Below are 15,145 nucleotides of genomic sequence, written 5' to 3'. Positions count from 1 at the left end.
AGACGATATTATTTATTTGTCACATTTATACTCATCATTAAGCATGTTATCGATAACCCGCTTAAAACTCAACAACTCGTTTATAAATCGTTAACTTATATGACTCATTTAAAAATATGGGTTAAACAGGCCGGGTTCGGGTTGACCCGAATTTATATAGGTTGGTTAGGGTTGAAATTTTTGACCCGAATAATAATATGGTTCGGGTTGAACATTTCAACCCGCCAACCCGGAACCCGTCAACCCACCCTATTAATCTATCAACCCGACACGATTGATACCCCTAATTCAAATGTAAAGCCTTTATTTTTGCTTCCAGTCACTTAGGAAAAAGGTTGAACCAAGATTAGTTCACTAATTTGAACGTTAGGTCTTTGCTAGGATCCTTCCTCCTTGGATCATAGCACACAAGCATAACACCAAAAAATATATTTTCTTATTTTTCTTTAATTTCCTGTTATGAAGTGAACGTTATTAACTGGTTAATTTGATAACTACGATCAAATATCATGATAGTTTTGTATATTACTTTTGAAATGTCAATGTTTAACAATCATTGTACATTCATTTAAATTATTTTGTTTTACTTTCAACTGTTTTAGAGTTATATGGATTTGAGTTTGTTTGATTAGCAAATTTATGTATGCATAACCAATTTCTTAATTTGATATTCACCAATTTATAAAAGTGTTTTTAAACATCTAGTGGTTATTAATTTAAGCCACTTATATATATTTTTACTAGTGCATGCGAAATTCAAACCTTGTTGATATAAAAAGTAACCTAAAATGACTAGAAAAAATATATCGTATAATATGCCTTAACGTACATTGCGTAAGCGAGGTAAAATCGCACGTTATATTACGGAAAACGTGAAATTGCATGAATATGTATTTGAGAAGTCGCGCATGTTTATATAACTGATATCGCATGTACATATATGTATAAAAGTCAATTTCGCATGTACATATACATATATGTATAAATCGCATGTATATATACATATACATATATGTATAGAATGAAAGTCACATGTAAATACAGAAACGAAAGTCGCATGTTATAAACCCAAATTCGCACGTTGATACTGAATCGCTATGCAATGTACGTTAAGTGATTTTGTACGTTAACCGGCCTCAAATAACTTATTTTATATGTTGTATACACTTTAAATTACACTACAAAGCATTAAGGTATTTTGACAAGATATTGAATTTAAGTGAAACTTATGGAACAAGACTTTATGGTACCATAATCATGTTTGGTAAGGAGTTGAACTTTATAAAGTTTTTTGTATTCTAGCTTGTCTTTAGTTTATAAGAAGAAGCTTTAAATAAAGTTTTACTTTTTATCTCTTTACTCTTTTTAACTTTCATTTTATATAATTATATAATAAAATAAGAGGTATTTTACCAAACACTACTACATAAATAGAAAGTTCAACTACCAACTTAAAAAACAAAAATTCAACTTCTAACCTAAACCCTTAACTTCCAACTAACAACTTCTAGTTCTCGAGCTCTAGCTTGCAACATTTAAGCACAATCGCAAACGACCCCCACCATCTGGAAATTTCGAAAGTTTTTTTCTTCTTCTTCTACATTTAACATTAATTGTATTAATTTTTCTTGTTTTCACCGTTAACGGTTAAAAAATAGGTATTCTTATACAGTTAACCCTATGTGACAACTTTTACAAAATTCATCGTTCAATACTCTATTTATATAAGTATTTTTTTGACAAATCACTTAAGTAATAACTAAATTCCAACCGGTAAGATTCTTCCGTGTGACATGGTGGCAACTAGTCCGGCATCGATTTGATTCATTACGCTATCGACATTCGCTATACAAACTGAAAGAGAAAACCCAAATATAAAGTTATAATATACAGAAAAGTATATTGACACGTGTTTTACACTGAAGGAATATAGGTACCGGTTCCAGTTCCAATAATATCGATACCAGTACCGATCTTATTCGGTTCGTCACGGCACCCAGTTATAGCTTACGATACCAAATAATACCCTTATTTGAATACAATTCCGCTTTCAAAAAAATATAACTGAATGTCAAGAAAAATATAAAACAAAGAGTAAAATACTTGTTTTAGTGGTTTTAACCATTTGAGTTCAAAATCAAAATGTTTAAAGCCTTGAGTCCCTACACGCTTTTTTATAATCTTTTGAGTCCAATTTTTTTTTAATCTTTTGAGTCAAATTTTATTAACAAAATTGGACTCAAAACGGTAAAAAAATAAAAAAAGAACAAACTTTTTCAAAACGTTATAAAATGAGCGGTTAGGGACTCAGGGCATTAAACCTTTTGATTTTGGACTCAAATGGTTAAAACCACTGAAACACAAGGACTCAAAAAGTAATTTGCTCTAAAACAAAACTATTTAGCTTAAAATTAACGCACACAAGTTATTAGAGAATAATCAAATTAATGACATAATCAAAAGTGAAACTGAAATAAAAACACTATTCACACAATGTCGAGGGTTTGGAATTCCATTGTTAGATGGCTAGATGCTATGCATAGTGGTGATCTTAGTCCGTTCGGTATGATTATTTGGTTCGATTCATAAAATATATTGACAAAGAAAAGAAAGCCAATTCATGGTATCATTTTGACGACATAGTGGGTGATTTAGAGATTCCAGAACGATACAGTCTTCATGCATGATCGCCGGTTCAAGTTATTATTACTTGATGATATTCTTAATTACTCGTATTGGTGGTATTTTAATACGAATAGAAAGTTGAATGTTAGTTGGGTGACGTGGATCCAGAATCCTATTCATGTAATGTAACTTTGGTGCTTCTTTTCTAGCTCTTTGCTAGTTTTTATAAATTTTTACCGTTCAAAAAAAAAAAAAAAAAAAAAACTATTCACTCTACCTATATGTTTAACAGTAATAGTAACAATGACAACAATAGTCTTTAAACAAATAAATCACAAGTCCAATATAAACCGAATTCCTCAAAAAATATATATGAAATGTGTTTGGTAGAAATGGTAATAAATTAAATAAACCAAATTGAACATATGAGAGCCACAAACTGCAAGCAACAACTACTTGCAACAACAATAAAAGAATGCTTTAATTGAAGGTTGAATACAAACAAGTAGATATAAGAAGATTAGTTTAGGTCCACCAACTGGTGGTTACAATTAGAGTTCCACAATCCCCATTTTCAAGCAATCATTTTTAAGCTACTCTTAAACAAATCACACAATTTAAGCAACACCCATTTCATTTCCAAATGTTTCTCCAAACACCCTTAATTCTTTTCTTCCAATCATTCCATATTTGAATCCCAATTTCAATTTCATTTTCATTTTTTGAGCTTCTGGTTCTACCCCACGTGGAGATGGTAGGTTTGCTTCTTTCATAATTAATAATCATATTAATAATCAATAATCTTACTTTTGGTGTGTTTAATTTTATTTTATTTGCATAATGAGCTGGAAATTTTGATTTTAATTCTAGATAATCTTGTTTTTGTTTGCCTGCTATCCAATTATTGCAAACTATATTCATTGTTTTCTGGAGATGGTCATTGTTCAATGATTAGATGGGTTGGTAAATTTGTTTTTTATTAATATTTTAATATTATTTTTTTTAGTTTAATATTTTGTGGAATATGCATATATACATATGTATGTGTATGTATATATATACACACATATTCTTGTTCATATCCATTTTTGTCTCCTATTTAGGAAGAATTTGTTTTTGCTGCTTTGGTTGTGTCTTCATACTTATTCCAGATCACGTACAGGTATCAGTTTTACTCAGTTATCTAGCTGACACATGATCTAAAATCATTAAAGATTGCAAAGTTATTTGTGGGTAGATGTAATCTAGCTGACCCATGATCTTATATCATCAAAAGCTTGCAGCTTTTTATGTGGGTAGAGTAATTATTTCATAAATATGTTGGACTTTATGTTAAAAGACATGTTAGTTGTTAGAAAATTTTGTTTTCTTTTTAATAAAAAACATGTTATTTACAAATTTATATGATCAAAAGGGTTTGTTTTCTTATTAAGTTATGGTTTTTTTTTCTTGTTAATTTAGGTATTTCCACCAGCAATTGAAGGGATCATTCACCAGCAATTATAATTTTAAGTGATAGTGATTGATTTCTTCAAAATAAAGATGGCTACTTATTATCCAAGTTCATATCTTTCTACCCAACAACAACAAGTTAATTCTTATCAAGAATCATCTTGTCCTCCCATTGATTCTATGTACCAAAACCATGATACAACCGACCCGGCTTTCTTGGATCTTTTGTCGGGTCAAGCACGGTCAAACCCTCAAAATCTTGCAAGAGTTGAGAACCATCAAGAATTGTGTCTAAGTCTTGGAATGCAAATAACTTCTTCAATGGATATGCAGCCTTTTCAATATAATTACTTGAATCCCCAACTTCATGATTCAAGTGATCATGTTTCTAGAGGCAATAAGCTTGAGAACGTTGACTTTTTGTCCTTTGACCGTCCGATGAACAATGTTCAATGCTCGGTTTCAGGTGCATATCAAATCCCATCAGGGGTTGTGCCTAGAATATACAATTCAAGATATCTGAAACCGGCACAAGAATTGCTAGAAGAAGTAGCTAATATTCATGAAGCTATGAGGCAGCTAAAGATGAATAAACGCAACAATCTACATAAATCTGATGAAAATTATTCACGAGTCGAGCTCCAATCTGTCCCTCTCGAGTCTTCCACAAGTTCGTCTGCTGACCTTTCGGCTTCAGAGAAAAACGAGCTTCGAAACAAGATCACCAAACTGTTTTCTTTGTTGGATGAGGTACAATCTTTCCCTTAAAAGTTCATATTTTCCTTACATTTCCATGTTTCTTGATTATCTAAGGGGGTGTTGATGTCCACAATGAAAGTGTTTATCAAGATTATAATCTTAACTTTTACAAACTTTACAAATTATACAAGTTTATAATATAAAATTGAACTTTTATAAAAAGAAAGAAAAAAAATAATTAAATACGTGGTCCATTTGCCCGTCGGTGATCCGTTCGTCCACACATGCATCATGCATGCTCTCCAAAAACATCCACGGACGGACACATTCAATGCGACATCCGTGGGCTGGTCGTCCACATTTGTGACACATCAACATTTGTGGAGAGCATAAACACCATTGTTGATCCTCTAACGAGGAAAAGGTAATTCCATTGTAAAAAAAAAAAAAAAAAAAAAAAAAAAACATAATTCTTGAAATCATATCTAATATTTATAAAGAAAGCTTCAAAATTGTTATTTTATTGAAGCAAAATGTAAAATCTGAATTTAGTTGTGTAGACCATGTGTTTTACCATCCAATTTTATCTATATTATCTTCAATTTTATAATAATAATAATAATAACAACAATAATAATAATAATAATAATAATAATAATAATAATAATAATAATAATAATAATAATAATAATAATAATAATATATAACATAATTTCAAAACAGACCTCCAAACACATGAAATGACCCTTTTGAGTGGACTCTTGAACATACTAGAAACATATTAAACAATGCTTGTGTAATGTGTTGTATAGGTCGACAGAAAATACCGAGAATATTGCCAACAACTCAGAATCGTTGAGGGGTCATTAGATATGGTGACCGGTTGCGGGGTTGCAAGATCATACACAGCACTTGCTCACCAAACAATTTCTCGACACTTTCGATGCTTGCGCGATGCAGTAAATGCACAAATTCAAGCAACCCGGCAAACTCTTGGCGAGCATGATGATTCATCGGAGAGGGTGTTACCTCGTCTTCGTAACGTCGAAAAGCAGCTCAGGCAACAACGAAGCTTAAATCCGCTTGGTGTTATGCGTCATTCCTGGAGACCACAAAGAGGGTTGCCTGAAGGCTCGGTTTCTATCCTTCGTGCTTGGCTTTTTGAACATTTTCTTAACCCGTATGTTTTCTTTCTTAAATGCTGTTTTCTAAGTTTATAGATTAATTAGAGGTGTCAAGGTTGTGTAAATGTATAAACAAAAAGAAAAAGAACGGATTGGGTGGGGTTTAATTACTAGAACAATATGTTTACAAGAATGGTAAATCATTTACAAATAATTAGTGTCTCAAAAACCAGGTTGTGTAACATGTAAGATTTAAAAAAAAAATATATAAGCAGCTCAATGCGGGTCGGATCAGGTTGGGTTGGGTTTACCTGAACAATATTTTTAAAAAAATGGTAAATTATTCATATACTAAAAAATTAGAGTGTCAAAACCTATGTTGTGTTACATGTAAAAACAAAAAAGAATGGGTGAGTTGACCATAACAATAAGGATACTTCTAAAAAATGGTAAATTGTTTATACATAGTTAATGTCAAAAACTAGGTTGTGATACTTGTAAAAAAAACTGGTTAATATGATAATACTGGTGGAGTTGGGTTAACTAGATTAATATTATTAGATGAATGGTAAATTAGTAATATATAATTAGAGCGTTGTGTTTCATGTTAAAAAACCCTACTTGGTAAGTTATCTATAAATAATTAGATTAACAAATCCCTTACGTGGTGTTAGTGGTTCATGCATATAGGTATTGAACTTTTTAACTTACATTAACTAATGTTACTATTGTTATCTTTAGTTACCCGAAAGATTCAGAGAAGATCATGCTAGCAAGACAAACGGGTCTCACTAGAAGCCAGGTATGTTGATAATCGAGTTGTATGTATTCTTTCAAGTTTTACGTTTAACTTGTTATAAATCAAGTTTTATGCGTGTGTCAGATTGCAAACTGGTTTATAAATGCTCGTGTGCGCCTTTGGAAACCAATGGTTGAAGACATGTACAAAGAAGAGTTCGGTAATGAGGAGGTGAACTGTAGATCTTCACCGGAACAAGCTGGGAAAGCATCAATAGGTCAATCATCTTCTTCCGATGACAAAGCGAAAGAGTTGCAGAAAAACGCAAATCTTGATTTTGGAAATGATCTGGAAGTGAATGGATTTATGGGACAAAGGCACATTGATCTAGCAGACCAATACAGGTTTGATGATCCTCAGTTGTTACCTGATTTTGTTGTGTAATAAAATTTGTGTAAGCCTTTGATGGTCGTGGAATGCACACAATCACGAATATGCATAAAACCACGAAGAACACGAACATAAATCGCATTCTGGACTCGAATTTGTGAATTTGGGTGGTCTTTTGGTTGAAAAATATACTTTTTTTTTTTATTTGGAGGTTAGTTTCTATGTAAAGATATATAATACATTCATCATATGTAATAAAGCAATAATTTGTTGTATACATATATATATTTTTTTATTATTAGGCACGAATGAATGTTTTCTTGTAAACAAAGAATACATGAGTTATTGTTGTTTGTGTCTTAGTGATTTTGATTGATTTTTAATATGTATGATAACATATGAGACAAAGACAGACATATGAGCGACATTTAGAAAAGACATTAAGATAATTTAGTGAAATGTGACAAGTTTTATGTATATGATACGGATTATATTCATTGCACTTAACACATGTCACATTTTTAGTGGTTAGGAACTTCATATATTTCTATTTATTTAAATATGGATATTATGCAATAATTAACGTCATCTGTACAAATTGTGTTTGCATGTAATTTCACTTTTAGTGACACAATTCCAAGACTTCTATTTTCGTCATGAAATCTTTCAACTTGTTATTTTCATATGGCTATTATTACTTTCTAGCAAAAGAACGGTCTTCAGCACTCGACAAATTTGGTCTATTAGGACCACATAGGGTACTTTAGGAGAGATATTTTATTTTATTGGACCAACATCAAGGACGGCCTATACAAAGATGTTGCAATAGATCTTTAGGACACTTTTGGACAACCTAACAAGTACTATTGTTATAAAACCAATTTTGTTGTCCTAGAAAACATACTACGGAAAACTAAAAGCATCCTGATATTATTACATATATCGCTTTGTTCAATCAATCACTCGTACCCAGTAAATCCCACAAATAGCAAAACTATTTGTAGGGTCTGGGGATGGTGGGATGTAGGCAAAGCTTACCTCTATCCCTAGAGATAGAGAGACTGCTTCCAGAGAGACCCTCGACTGCAGAACAAACAACAGACAACACACTAAACTGCAAGATCATAAGAAAAAAGCAACCAAATTACACATATATCGCTTAATTTGTTATGTTACAAAATCGTATAAGTTAACTTTTTAGTTTTTACCGTTGAAAGTTTCTATCAAAGTAGAATTTCTATTTATCAAGGGTTGTTACTATTTGTAGGATCTGGGAATGATGGGATGTAGGCAAAATTTACCTCTATCCCTAGAGATAGAGAGACTGCTTCCAGAGAGACTCTCGACTGCAGAACAAACAACAGACAACACACTAAACTGCAAGATCATAAGAAAAAAAGCAACCAAATTACACATATATCGCTTAATTTGTTATGTTACAAAATCGTATAAGTTAACTTTTTAGTTTTTACCGTTGAAAGTTTCTATCAAAGTAGAATTTCTATTTATCAAGGGTTGTTACTAATGGGTGTGTTACTACCCAAGAAGAGTTCGTACTAGTCACTCATGTCAGAATAATTGTCACATAAATTTCATGAAGAACTTGTAATCTTTATGTGAAACCTGTGTAATCTTGTGTATATATATAATTATATTTTGTGATCACTTAGGGATTGTGTTAGCTAGTATAGCATAGGAGTTGCAATTCAAAATGTGTATGAATTATTCGTATAAACTAAGTTGATTACCATTCTCAAAATTTTATTGTGTTCTTGATTGGTTAAGCAAGTGTTTCTGATGATTAGTTTTGTTGAATCTTCTACTGCCAAATCAACTAATTAATCAAACTTAGAACTTGTTGATATTCCATCCAACAAGTGGTATCAGAGCATGTGTTCTTGAATCAACCGATTAGTTTCTTAATCTATAAATTTAAGTATTTAACCATTGTGTTTGATCTTTGTTCAATCATCAAAACAGTTCACAAGCAATGGGTATCGTTGCTATGGTTCAACCTAATGAGATCTACCATATCTTATTTCACTACAAATCTACAACCTAGTTGTGGGACAACGTTGTAGAGCTATTGGAAGGCACTCCTGGTGTATATCTTAACATGAGTTCAATTGTTGGTGCTGATTTATGAGATGTTTACTCATCTTTAATTATGGTGAATGCCTTTCCCAACGATTTGAGAGATTCACATGTTTGCTAAGCGAAATCACAACTAGTTAAAGGGAATGCAAGAATGTCTTATGTTTACTCTTCTTTTTAGTGAATCTCTTTCCCAACAATTTGAGAGAATCACATGTTGCTAAGTGAAATCACGACTAGTGAGAGGGTATACAAGAATAACTTGAAGATGACTTGACGAAAATGGATGTTGATGGCAGTAAATTAGGTATGGTTGCTGTCACAACCCCGACTACACCGTGGACGGGAGCCGTCCATACAAGCCAACAACGATTTAAAGAATAGAGGTTTAATAAATGTAACAGTGTTTAGCTTAGAACAGATGTTTAATGTAATAAATCAAATGTAAGATTCCCAATGATGTTTGTTAACATCTGAGGAATCTTTTCAGATAGAATGTTAGATGTCACTATTAGGGTGACGTCAGCTGATTGCAAACAAAGCTTTTGTACTTGTATAAATAGATCTCATGTGATAGAAATCTATTTTATCACAAACATTCCTTTTGTACAAATAGCAAAGTGTGTGATCAGGCTGACGGGGAGTTTGTATAATCATTTATTTATTATTGTATTTTTTATTATTAATAGAAAGCAGTTTCGATATAACTTTCCGCTCTTGTATGCTCATATAATTCCGCACTTAACATTTATATCTTGAATTTCATTCATTATTGTTCACCCAAAGCATACAAGTTAAACTCAGATCCTACAAGCGAGAAAATCATAACTAAAAGATAATATAGAATCCCATGATTTTCTCATTGTATCAATTAGTGATTGTGTAGATGATTTGTATTTATTTGTTTCCTTTTTGTACAATGTAAATCAAGTATATAATATCATCAAATCTCTCTTGTTTAATCAGAGAGAATTAACCTTATTACATGGTATCAGCTTGATATCGATCCTCTTTTGTTTCTCACCCTAACCGCCGATTTTGATCCTCTTTCTCACCCTAAACCGCAACCTTCTTCATCATGTCCACCACCACCACCACCGAAAATACCCTCCCCATGGCCACCCTCCTCCACATGATCACAGTCAAGCTTTCCTCCTCTAACTATCTTATCTGGCATAATCAAATACTCCTTCTCCTTGCTAATCAAAAACTCATTCCCCACATAAATGGAACCCTCTCCGCTCCATCCCAAACCCTCACTATTGAATCCAAGGAACAAGCCAATTCAGCCTATGCCGCTTGGCTCCCCACCGATCAGCAGGCCATTCTTATTCTCCACGCCTCTTTAACCGAAGAGGCGGTTGCTGAAGTGCTCGGTCTTACCACTGCGCGTCAAATCTGGACTGCCCTTGAAGCTGCCTACAATAACACTTCTCCTGAATGGATGCATCTCCTACGAGATAATCTTCGTCAACTCACCAAAGGATGTGCCACTATTGCCGACTTTGGTCGTAAATTCAAATCGATTGTGACCAACTCTCGGCTATAGGCCATCTGGTCAGTGAAACGGACAAGATGCATTGGTTCCTTTGTGGTCTTGGACCCACCTACGAAAGCTGGTGTACGGCTATCCGCACGGCTCGCGACCCACTCCAATTCCGTGATATTCTAACCAAGGCTGAAAGTCATGAGCAATTTCTCCAACATCTTCATCCTCCCTCGCCTCCTACTGTTGCCTTCGTTACTCATCATTAAAAATCTTTTGCTGCCCCTCCTGGCCGATCCAAATCTAGATCCGGTTGGCATAAAAACCAATCCCACAACAACTCCTACAATCGTCCAAGACGCCCGCCCCACTGTCAACTGTGTCGAACCAATGGACATTACGCTAATAAATGTCCGAAACTCAAATCTTTTGTCGCCGCCTCTGCTTCGGGTGATGATGATCTTGCTCGTGCCTTCCATGCGCGTTGCCATGTTTCCCATGATGAACCGGATTGGACCACCGATACCGGAGCCGACCTTCACATGACCAATGAAACCGGTAATCTTGACTCTTCCTCTCCTTATTTGGGTCTTTCCAAAGTTTTTTTCGGTAATGGTCATTCATTACCTATTACACATAAAGGTCACATTTCTCTCAATAAACATGTATCTTTAAAAGATGTTTTGGTCATTCCTGGTATCACCAGGGACCTTCTATCAGTTAGCAAATTAACCCGTGACTATCCTGTCGATGTCTTATTTTCTGATTCCATTTTTATTATTCAGGACCCCAAAACAAGCCAACCACTCGCCTGCGGTCGGTGTGAAAATGGTCTCTATGTGCTTCAGAACAAGTCCTTTGCTTTTGTTGCTTCTGTTTCGTCTAATAAAGCGTCTTTTGAATTGTGGTATAATCGCCTTGTACATGTTGTTTTTGATATTGTTTCTATTTTAAAAAAGCATGGTTTTTTATCATTTACTTCGCTACTGCCAAAACCGAATGTTTGTTCTCCATGTCAACTGGCCAAAGCACATAAATTACCTTTTGATCTAAATGAAAGACGTGCATCTCACCCCCTAGACCTTGTGCATTGTGATTTATAGGGATCATCGCCTGGTTTAGGTACCAACGGTCATAAATATTATGTCGTTTTCATTGATGATCACTCACGATTTTCGTGGTTGTAACCACTTAAGGAAAAAACTGGATTTTATTCGGTCTTGGATACTTTCTTGCGCCTTGTTCAAACACAATTTTCCCACAAGGTTAAGGTATTTCAAAGTGACGGTGGTTCAGAATTTTTCAATCAACATGTCCGCAAAATCTTTGACACGAATGGCACATTCCATCGGCTTTCTTGTCCTTACACCGCACCACAAAATGGTCGCGCCGAAAGAAAGCATCGTCATATCATGGAAACGGGCTTAGCAATGCTCTTTCATGCACGCGTTCCCATTACCCATTGGGTCGATGCCTTTACCTCGGCCACTTACATCATCAACCGATTACCCACCAAACTTTTGAATGAAAAATCCCCATTTGAGATGCTTTTTTCCACCACACCCAATTATGCTAACTTTCGCGTTTTTGGTTGTTGCGTGTATCCATACCTACGAGACTATGCTCCTGGTGTGTGTAAGGTGTGTTATGTTTTTATTGATATTTTAAGCCCATTTTACACATTAGTCAAGTTTTAAATTTATAAAACACGATATTCTACTAAAACTAAACACACACATGGGCAAGTGCACCCATCGTGAGCCCATTTTACACATTAGTCAAGTTTTAAATTTATAAAATACGATATTCTACTAAAACTAAACACACACATGGGCAAGTGCACCCATCGTGAGCGTAGTATGGCGTTGGTAAGATACCGAGGTCGTCCAAGGACACAAGAGCTTTTAGTACCGGTTTATCCTCAACGTCTAATCAAATCAAAATTTTTAGAAAAGGTTTTAAACATGAAAAATAAAAACTAAAATGCTGAAAATAAGAATAAAATAAAAACAGATAGACAAGATGAATCACTTGGATCCGACTCGCCTTTAATGTATTCTTTGATGATTTCCGCACTTTTACACTTTTTAAGAGATTATCTTAGTTATAGTAGTAGGCCCCTCTTTTAAAGGTGACGTTACCCTTAACCCAGTGCTTTGAGTCAGCAAGGATACAATCCCAAAGGGTCGGAATATTGGAAGATAATTAATTGAGTTATTAATGCGAAAAGTGGTAGGCCCCTCTTTTGAAGGTGACGTTACCCTCGACTAAGTGGTTTGACTCAGCTGGGATACAATCCCAAGTAGCCGGTTTAATGTATTAATAGTAGTTTACATATGAGGGGATCAAGCCATTCGCACCCCCGCCATCCAATACCAGTGGGTATTGAAGGAGGTCCTAGTAAGCTTGACCCAGGTCCTTGCAGGATCTATACACTGAACAAGGCAAGAACCTTACTAAACCATTCCCTTAACCCCCGACCAGGTTGCCAACACATCTCTATATAGACCGTAGAGATATGAATGGTGAAAATCTTTTACTTTATATAGACAGTAAAGTAATGCCAAGATACCACGGACAAATGATAAAGAAGTTTCACCATCAACATAAGAAAGTAGTTATTAAAGTCATTAATACAAAACCAAATAAAATATGCGAAAAGATTAAAAATCAAAAGTAATACATTAAATGCAGGTCTTCACCAAGTGATGTAAGAGACTTAGCCAAACATAGCCTTTGATTGAAAAGAACTCTTACGATCAATCTTGGATCCCGAGACTACTACACACACTCTAACGTGGATGATGGATGATGGTGGTGGATGTGGGTGTTGTAGTGGTGGTGGAGTGGTGCTAAAGTGGGAGAGAGGTGGTTTGCCAAGGGATGCCTTTGAAGTGAGCCAAGCACCCCTATTTATAGTCTGAACAGTAGCCCGGCCACGGCCCCGTGTCCGCTGGACACGCCCCCGTGGCCATCTCCTTTCTCTTCCTTCATTAATTGCAATTGTCTGCATTAGCCTTCACACGGCCTCGTGTTCGCTGGGCACGGCCCCGTGTGTAGAAGCATATCTGTACTATCAAGATTTGCAAAATTCTGCGAATCTTAGCGTTGACCACACCCAGTGCTGAGCTGGGCACGCCCCCATGGTGGGAATAGAAGCTTCCACAGCTTTGTCCATTTCTGCAGACACCTGACCACACCCCCCGTGTCCACTAGGCACGGGCCGTGGTCAGCCTTCTTTTTCTTGTTTTTGCTTGGGGAGATGCTGTCGAGGGGTCGGGCATGCCACGTTTATTCTTTTTCTTTGTATTTATGTTAATTTTTGCTGCATATTTGTTCCTTTTGTTCATTTAAGCTCATTTGGTCCTGAAAATACAAAAGGAAGACAAAAGCACACTTTTTTGAACATTAGTACTAAAAAAGGGTTAGTTTTATGCCTCATTTGATGTAATTTATATGTTGCATTTTACACACATCAAATACCCCCACACTTGAATCTTTGCTTGTCCTCAAGCAAAACTCTTTATTATGTGGCTTACACACCCAAATGGAATGTGTAGAAGAGAAGTTTTGGGCTAGTCTTGAGTGTCGGGAATCCAAGATCTTTATTGGGTTTTATTTTTATACTATTTACAATCCTATTCGTTATGATTTATTTAGAACGTTTCATAAGAGAAATTACTTATTTGGGCATAACATGCCTCTTTAAAATTTCATTTATATACAAGTTCACATACCTCACGGGAGATCACTCAACACTCGGCCGAAGATGTATTTTTGTGAAGCATTCGAGACCGGCATGGAACTTACTTGCCAGGTAATCAATCCTCCTCCTTTTTAACTATAAACCTTTGTAAATATCAAGAGGACTTGGGAAAGGGTTAGGCTTGGGCTAAAGGTAGGTGGTTTTGGGTTAGTGGTTAGTAAAAAGGGCTAAAAGTGTAAAAATCGTCAGTCGTCGTAAAACTTTTTGTTTCTGTGACTTTTATTCAAACTAAGCATTTTCAAACAAAGTTTCTTTGAGGAACTTGTTTGTTTATTGCTAGACTTTAATTTTTTTTATAAAGAAACGTCACAAGAAAACCGAGCTTTTTACTAAAATAAAGGGTTGAAAAGAAAAAGGTTTTGGTGGGTAAAGGGTGTTTGTTTTGTGGGTTTAGAAATGAAATGGTTTAGGCTCAAAGGGGTTAACTAAGGGGATTTTGGGTAGGTGATAAAGAAAATGAAAAATAATGGTGTTGAAAGAAAAATGGGTTAGTCCTAATGCCTCTATCATTTACTTACTTGGGTTTAAGTTGGTAAGGACCCGTGATGTATCGTCATGGCAAGTTCTTGAGTCGTAAGAACCAAGCAGCTATTCACACAAGAAACGAAAAATGAACATTTAGTTTAAAGATGTATGCTTGTATGCTCAATAAAGGCTCAAAACTTACTTATTGTAGGAATGGGTTTATAATGTGATCACGTATATATAATCAAATTTTAACTAGATTTGTCATGCCGTTTCATAATTTCCTTATGTTGGTTCTTTTTATC

At 34.8% G+C, this 15,145-nt stretch overlaps 1 protein-coding gene across 4 annotated transcripts; it reads left to right on the top strand.

Moving 5' to 3' along the window:
- The first annotated feature begins 3,123 nt into the window (after window positions 1-3,123).
- On the top strand, window positions 3,124-7,334 carry LOC110935807 (BEL1-like homeodomain protein 3). Of its 4 annotated transcripts, none has more exons than XM_035984039.1 (6): window positions 3,124-3,379; window positions 3,729-3,787; window positions 4,087-4,827; window positions 5,589-5,956; window positions 6,642-6,702; window positions 6,784-7,334. In XM_035984039.1, the coding sequence occupies exons 3-6, from the start codon at window positions 4,168-4,170 to the stop codon at window positions 7,081-7,083; spliced, it is 1,389 nt and encodes a 462-aa protein (XP_035839932.1). In that variant the 5' UTR covers window positions 3,124-3,379; window positions 3,729-3,787; window positions 4,087-4,167; the 3' UTR covers window positions 7,084-7,334. The 4 variants fall into 4 exon arrangements, with proteins under 4 accessions (XP_035839932.1, XP_035839934.1, XP_022033852.1 ...); XM_035984041.1 differs by having other exon boundaries at window positions 3,729-3,790; window positions 4,091-4,827; XM_022178160.2 differs by lacking the exon at window positions 3,729-3,787.
- The last annotated feature ends 7,811 nt before the right edge of the window (window positions 7,335-15,145 follow it).

This window comes from Helianthus annuus, chromosome 2, assembly GCF_002127325.2.
Source record: "Helianthus annuus cultivar XRQ/B chromosome 2, HanXRQr2.0-SUNRISE, whole genome shotgun sequence".
Classification (NCBI taxonomy): domain Eukaryota; kingdom Viridiplantae; phylum Streptophyta; class Magnoliopsida; order Asterales; family Asteraceae; genus Helianthus; species Helianthus annuus.
The sequence above is the reverse complement of the archived record's forward strand: the minus strand, read 5'-3'. Positions and strand labels throughout refer to the sequence as shown.

Excerpts from the sequence above, each read along its gene's own strand:
- LOC110935807 (XM_022178160.2), top strand. The coding sequence starts at position 4,168 with ATGGCTACTTATTATCCAAGTTCATATCTTTCTACCCAACAACAACAA. Across the intron at positions 4,828-5,588 it reads TGTTTTCTTTGTTGGATGAG|GTCGACAGAAAATACCGAGA; the intron begins GTACAATCTTTC and ends TGTGTTGTATAG. Across the intron at positions 6,703-6,783 it reads CGGGTCTCACTAGAAGCCAG|ATTGCAAACTGGTTTATAAA; the intron begins GTATGTTGATAA and ends TGCGTGTGTCAG.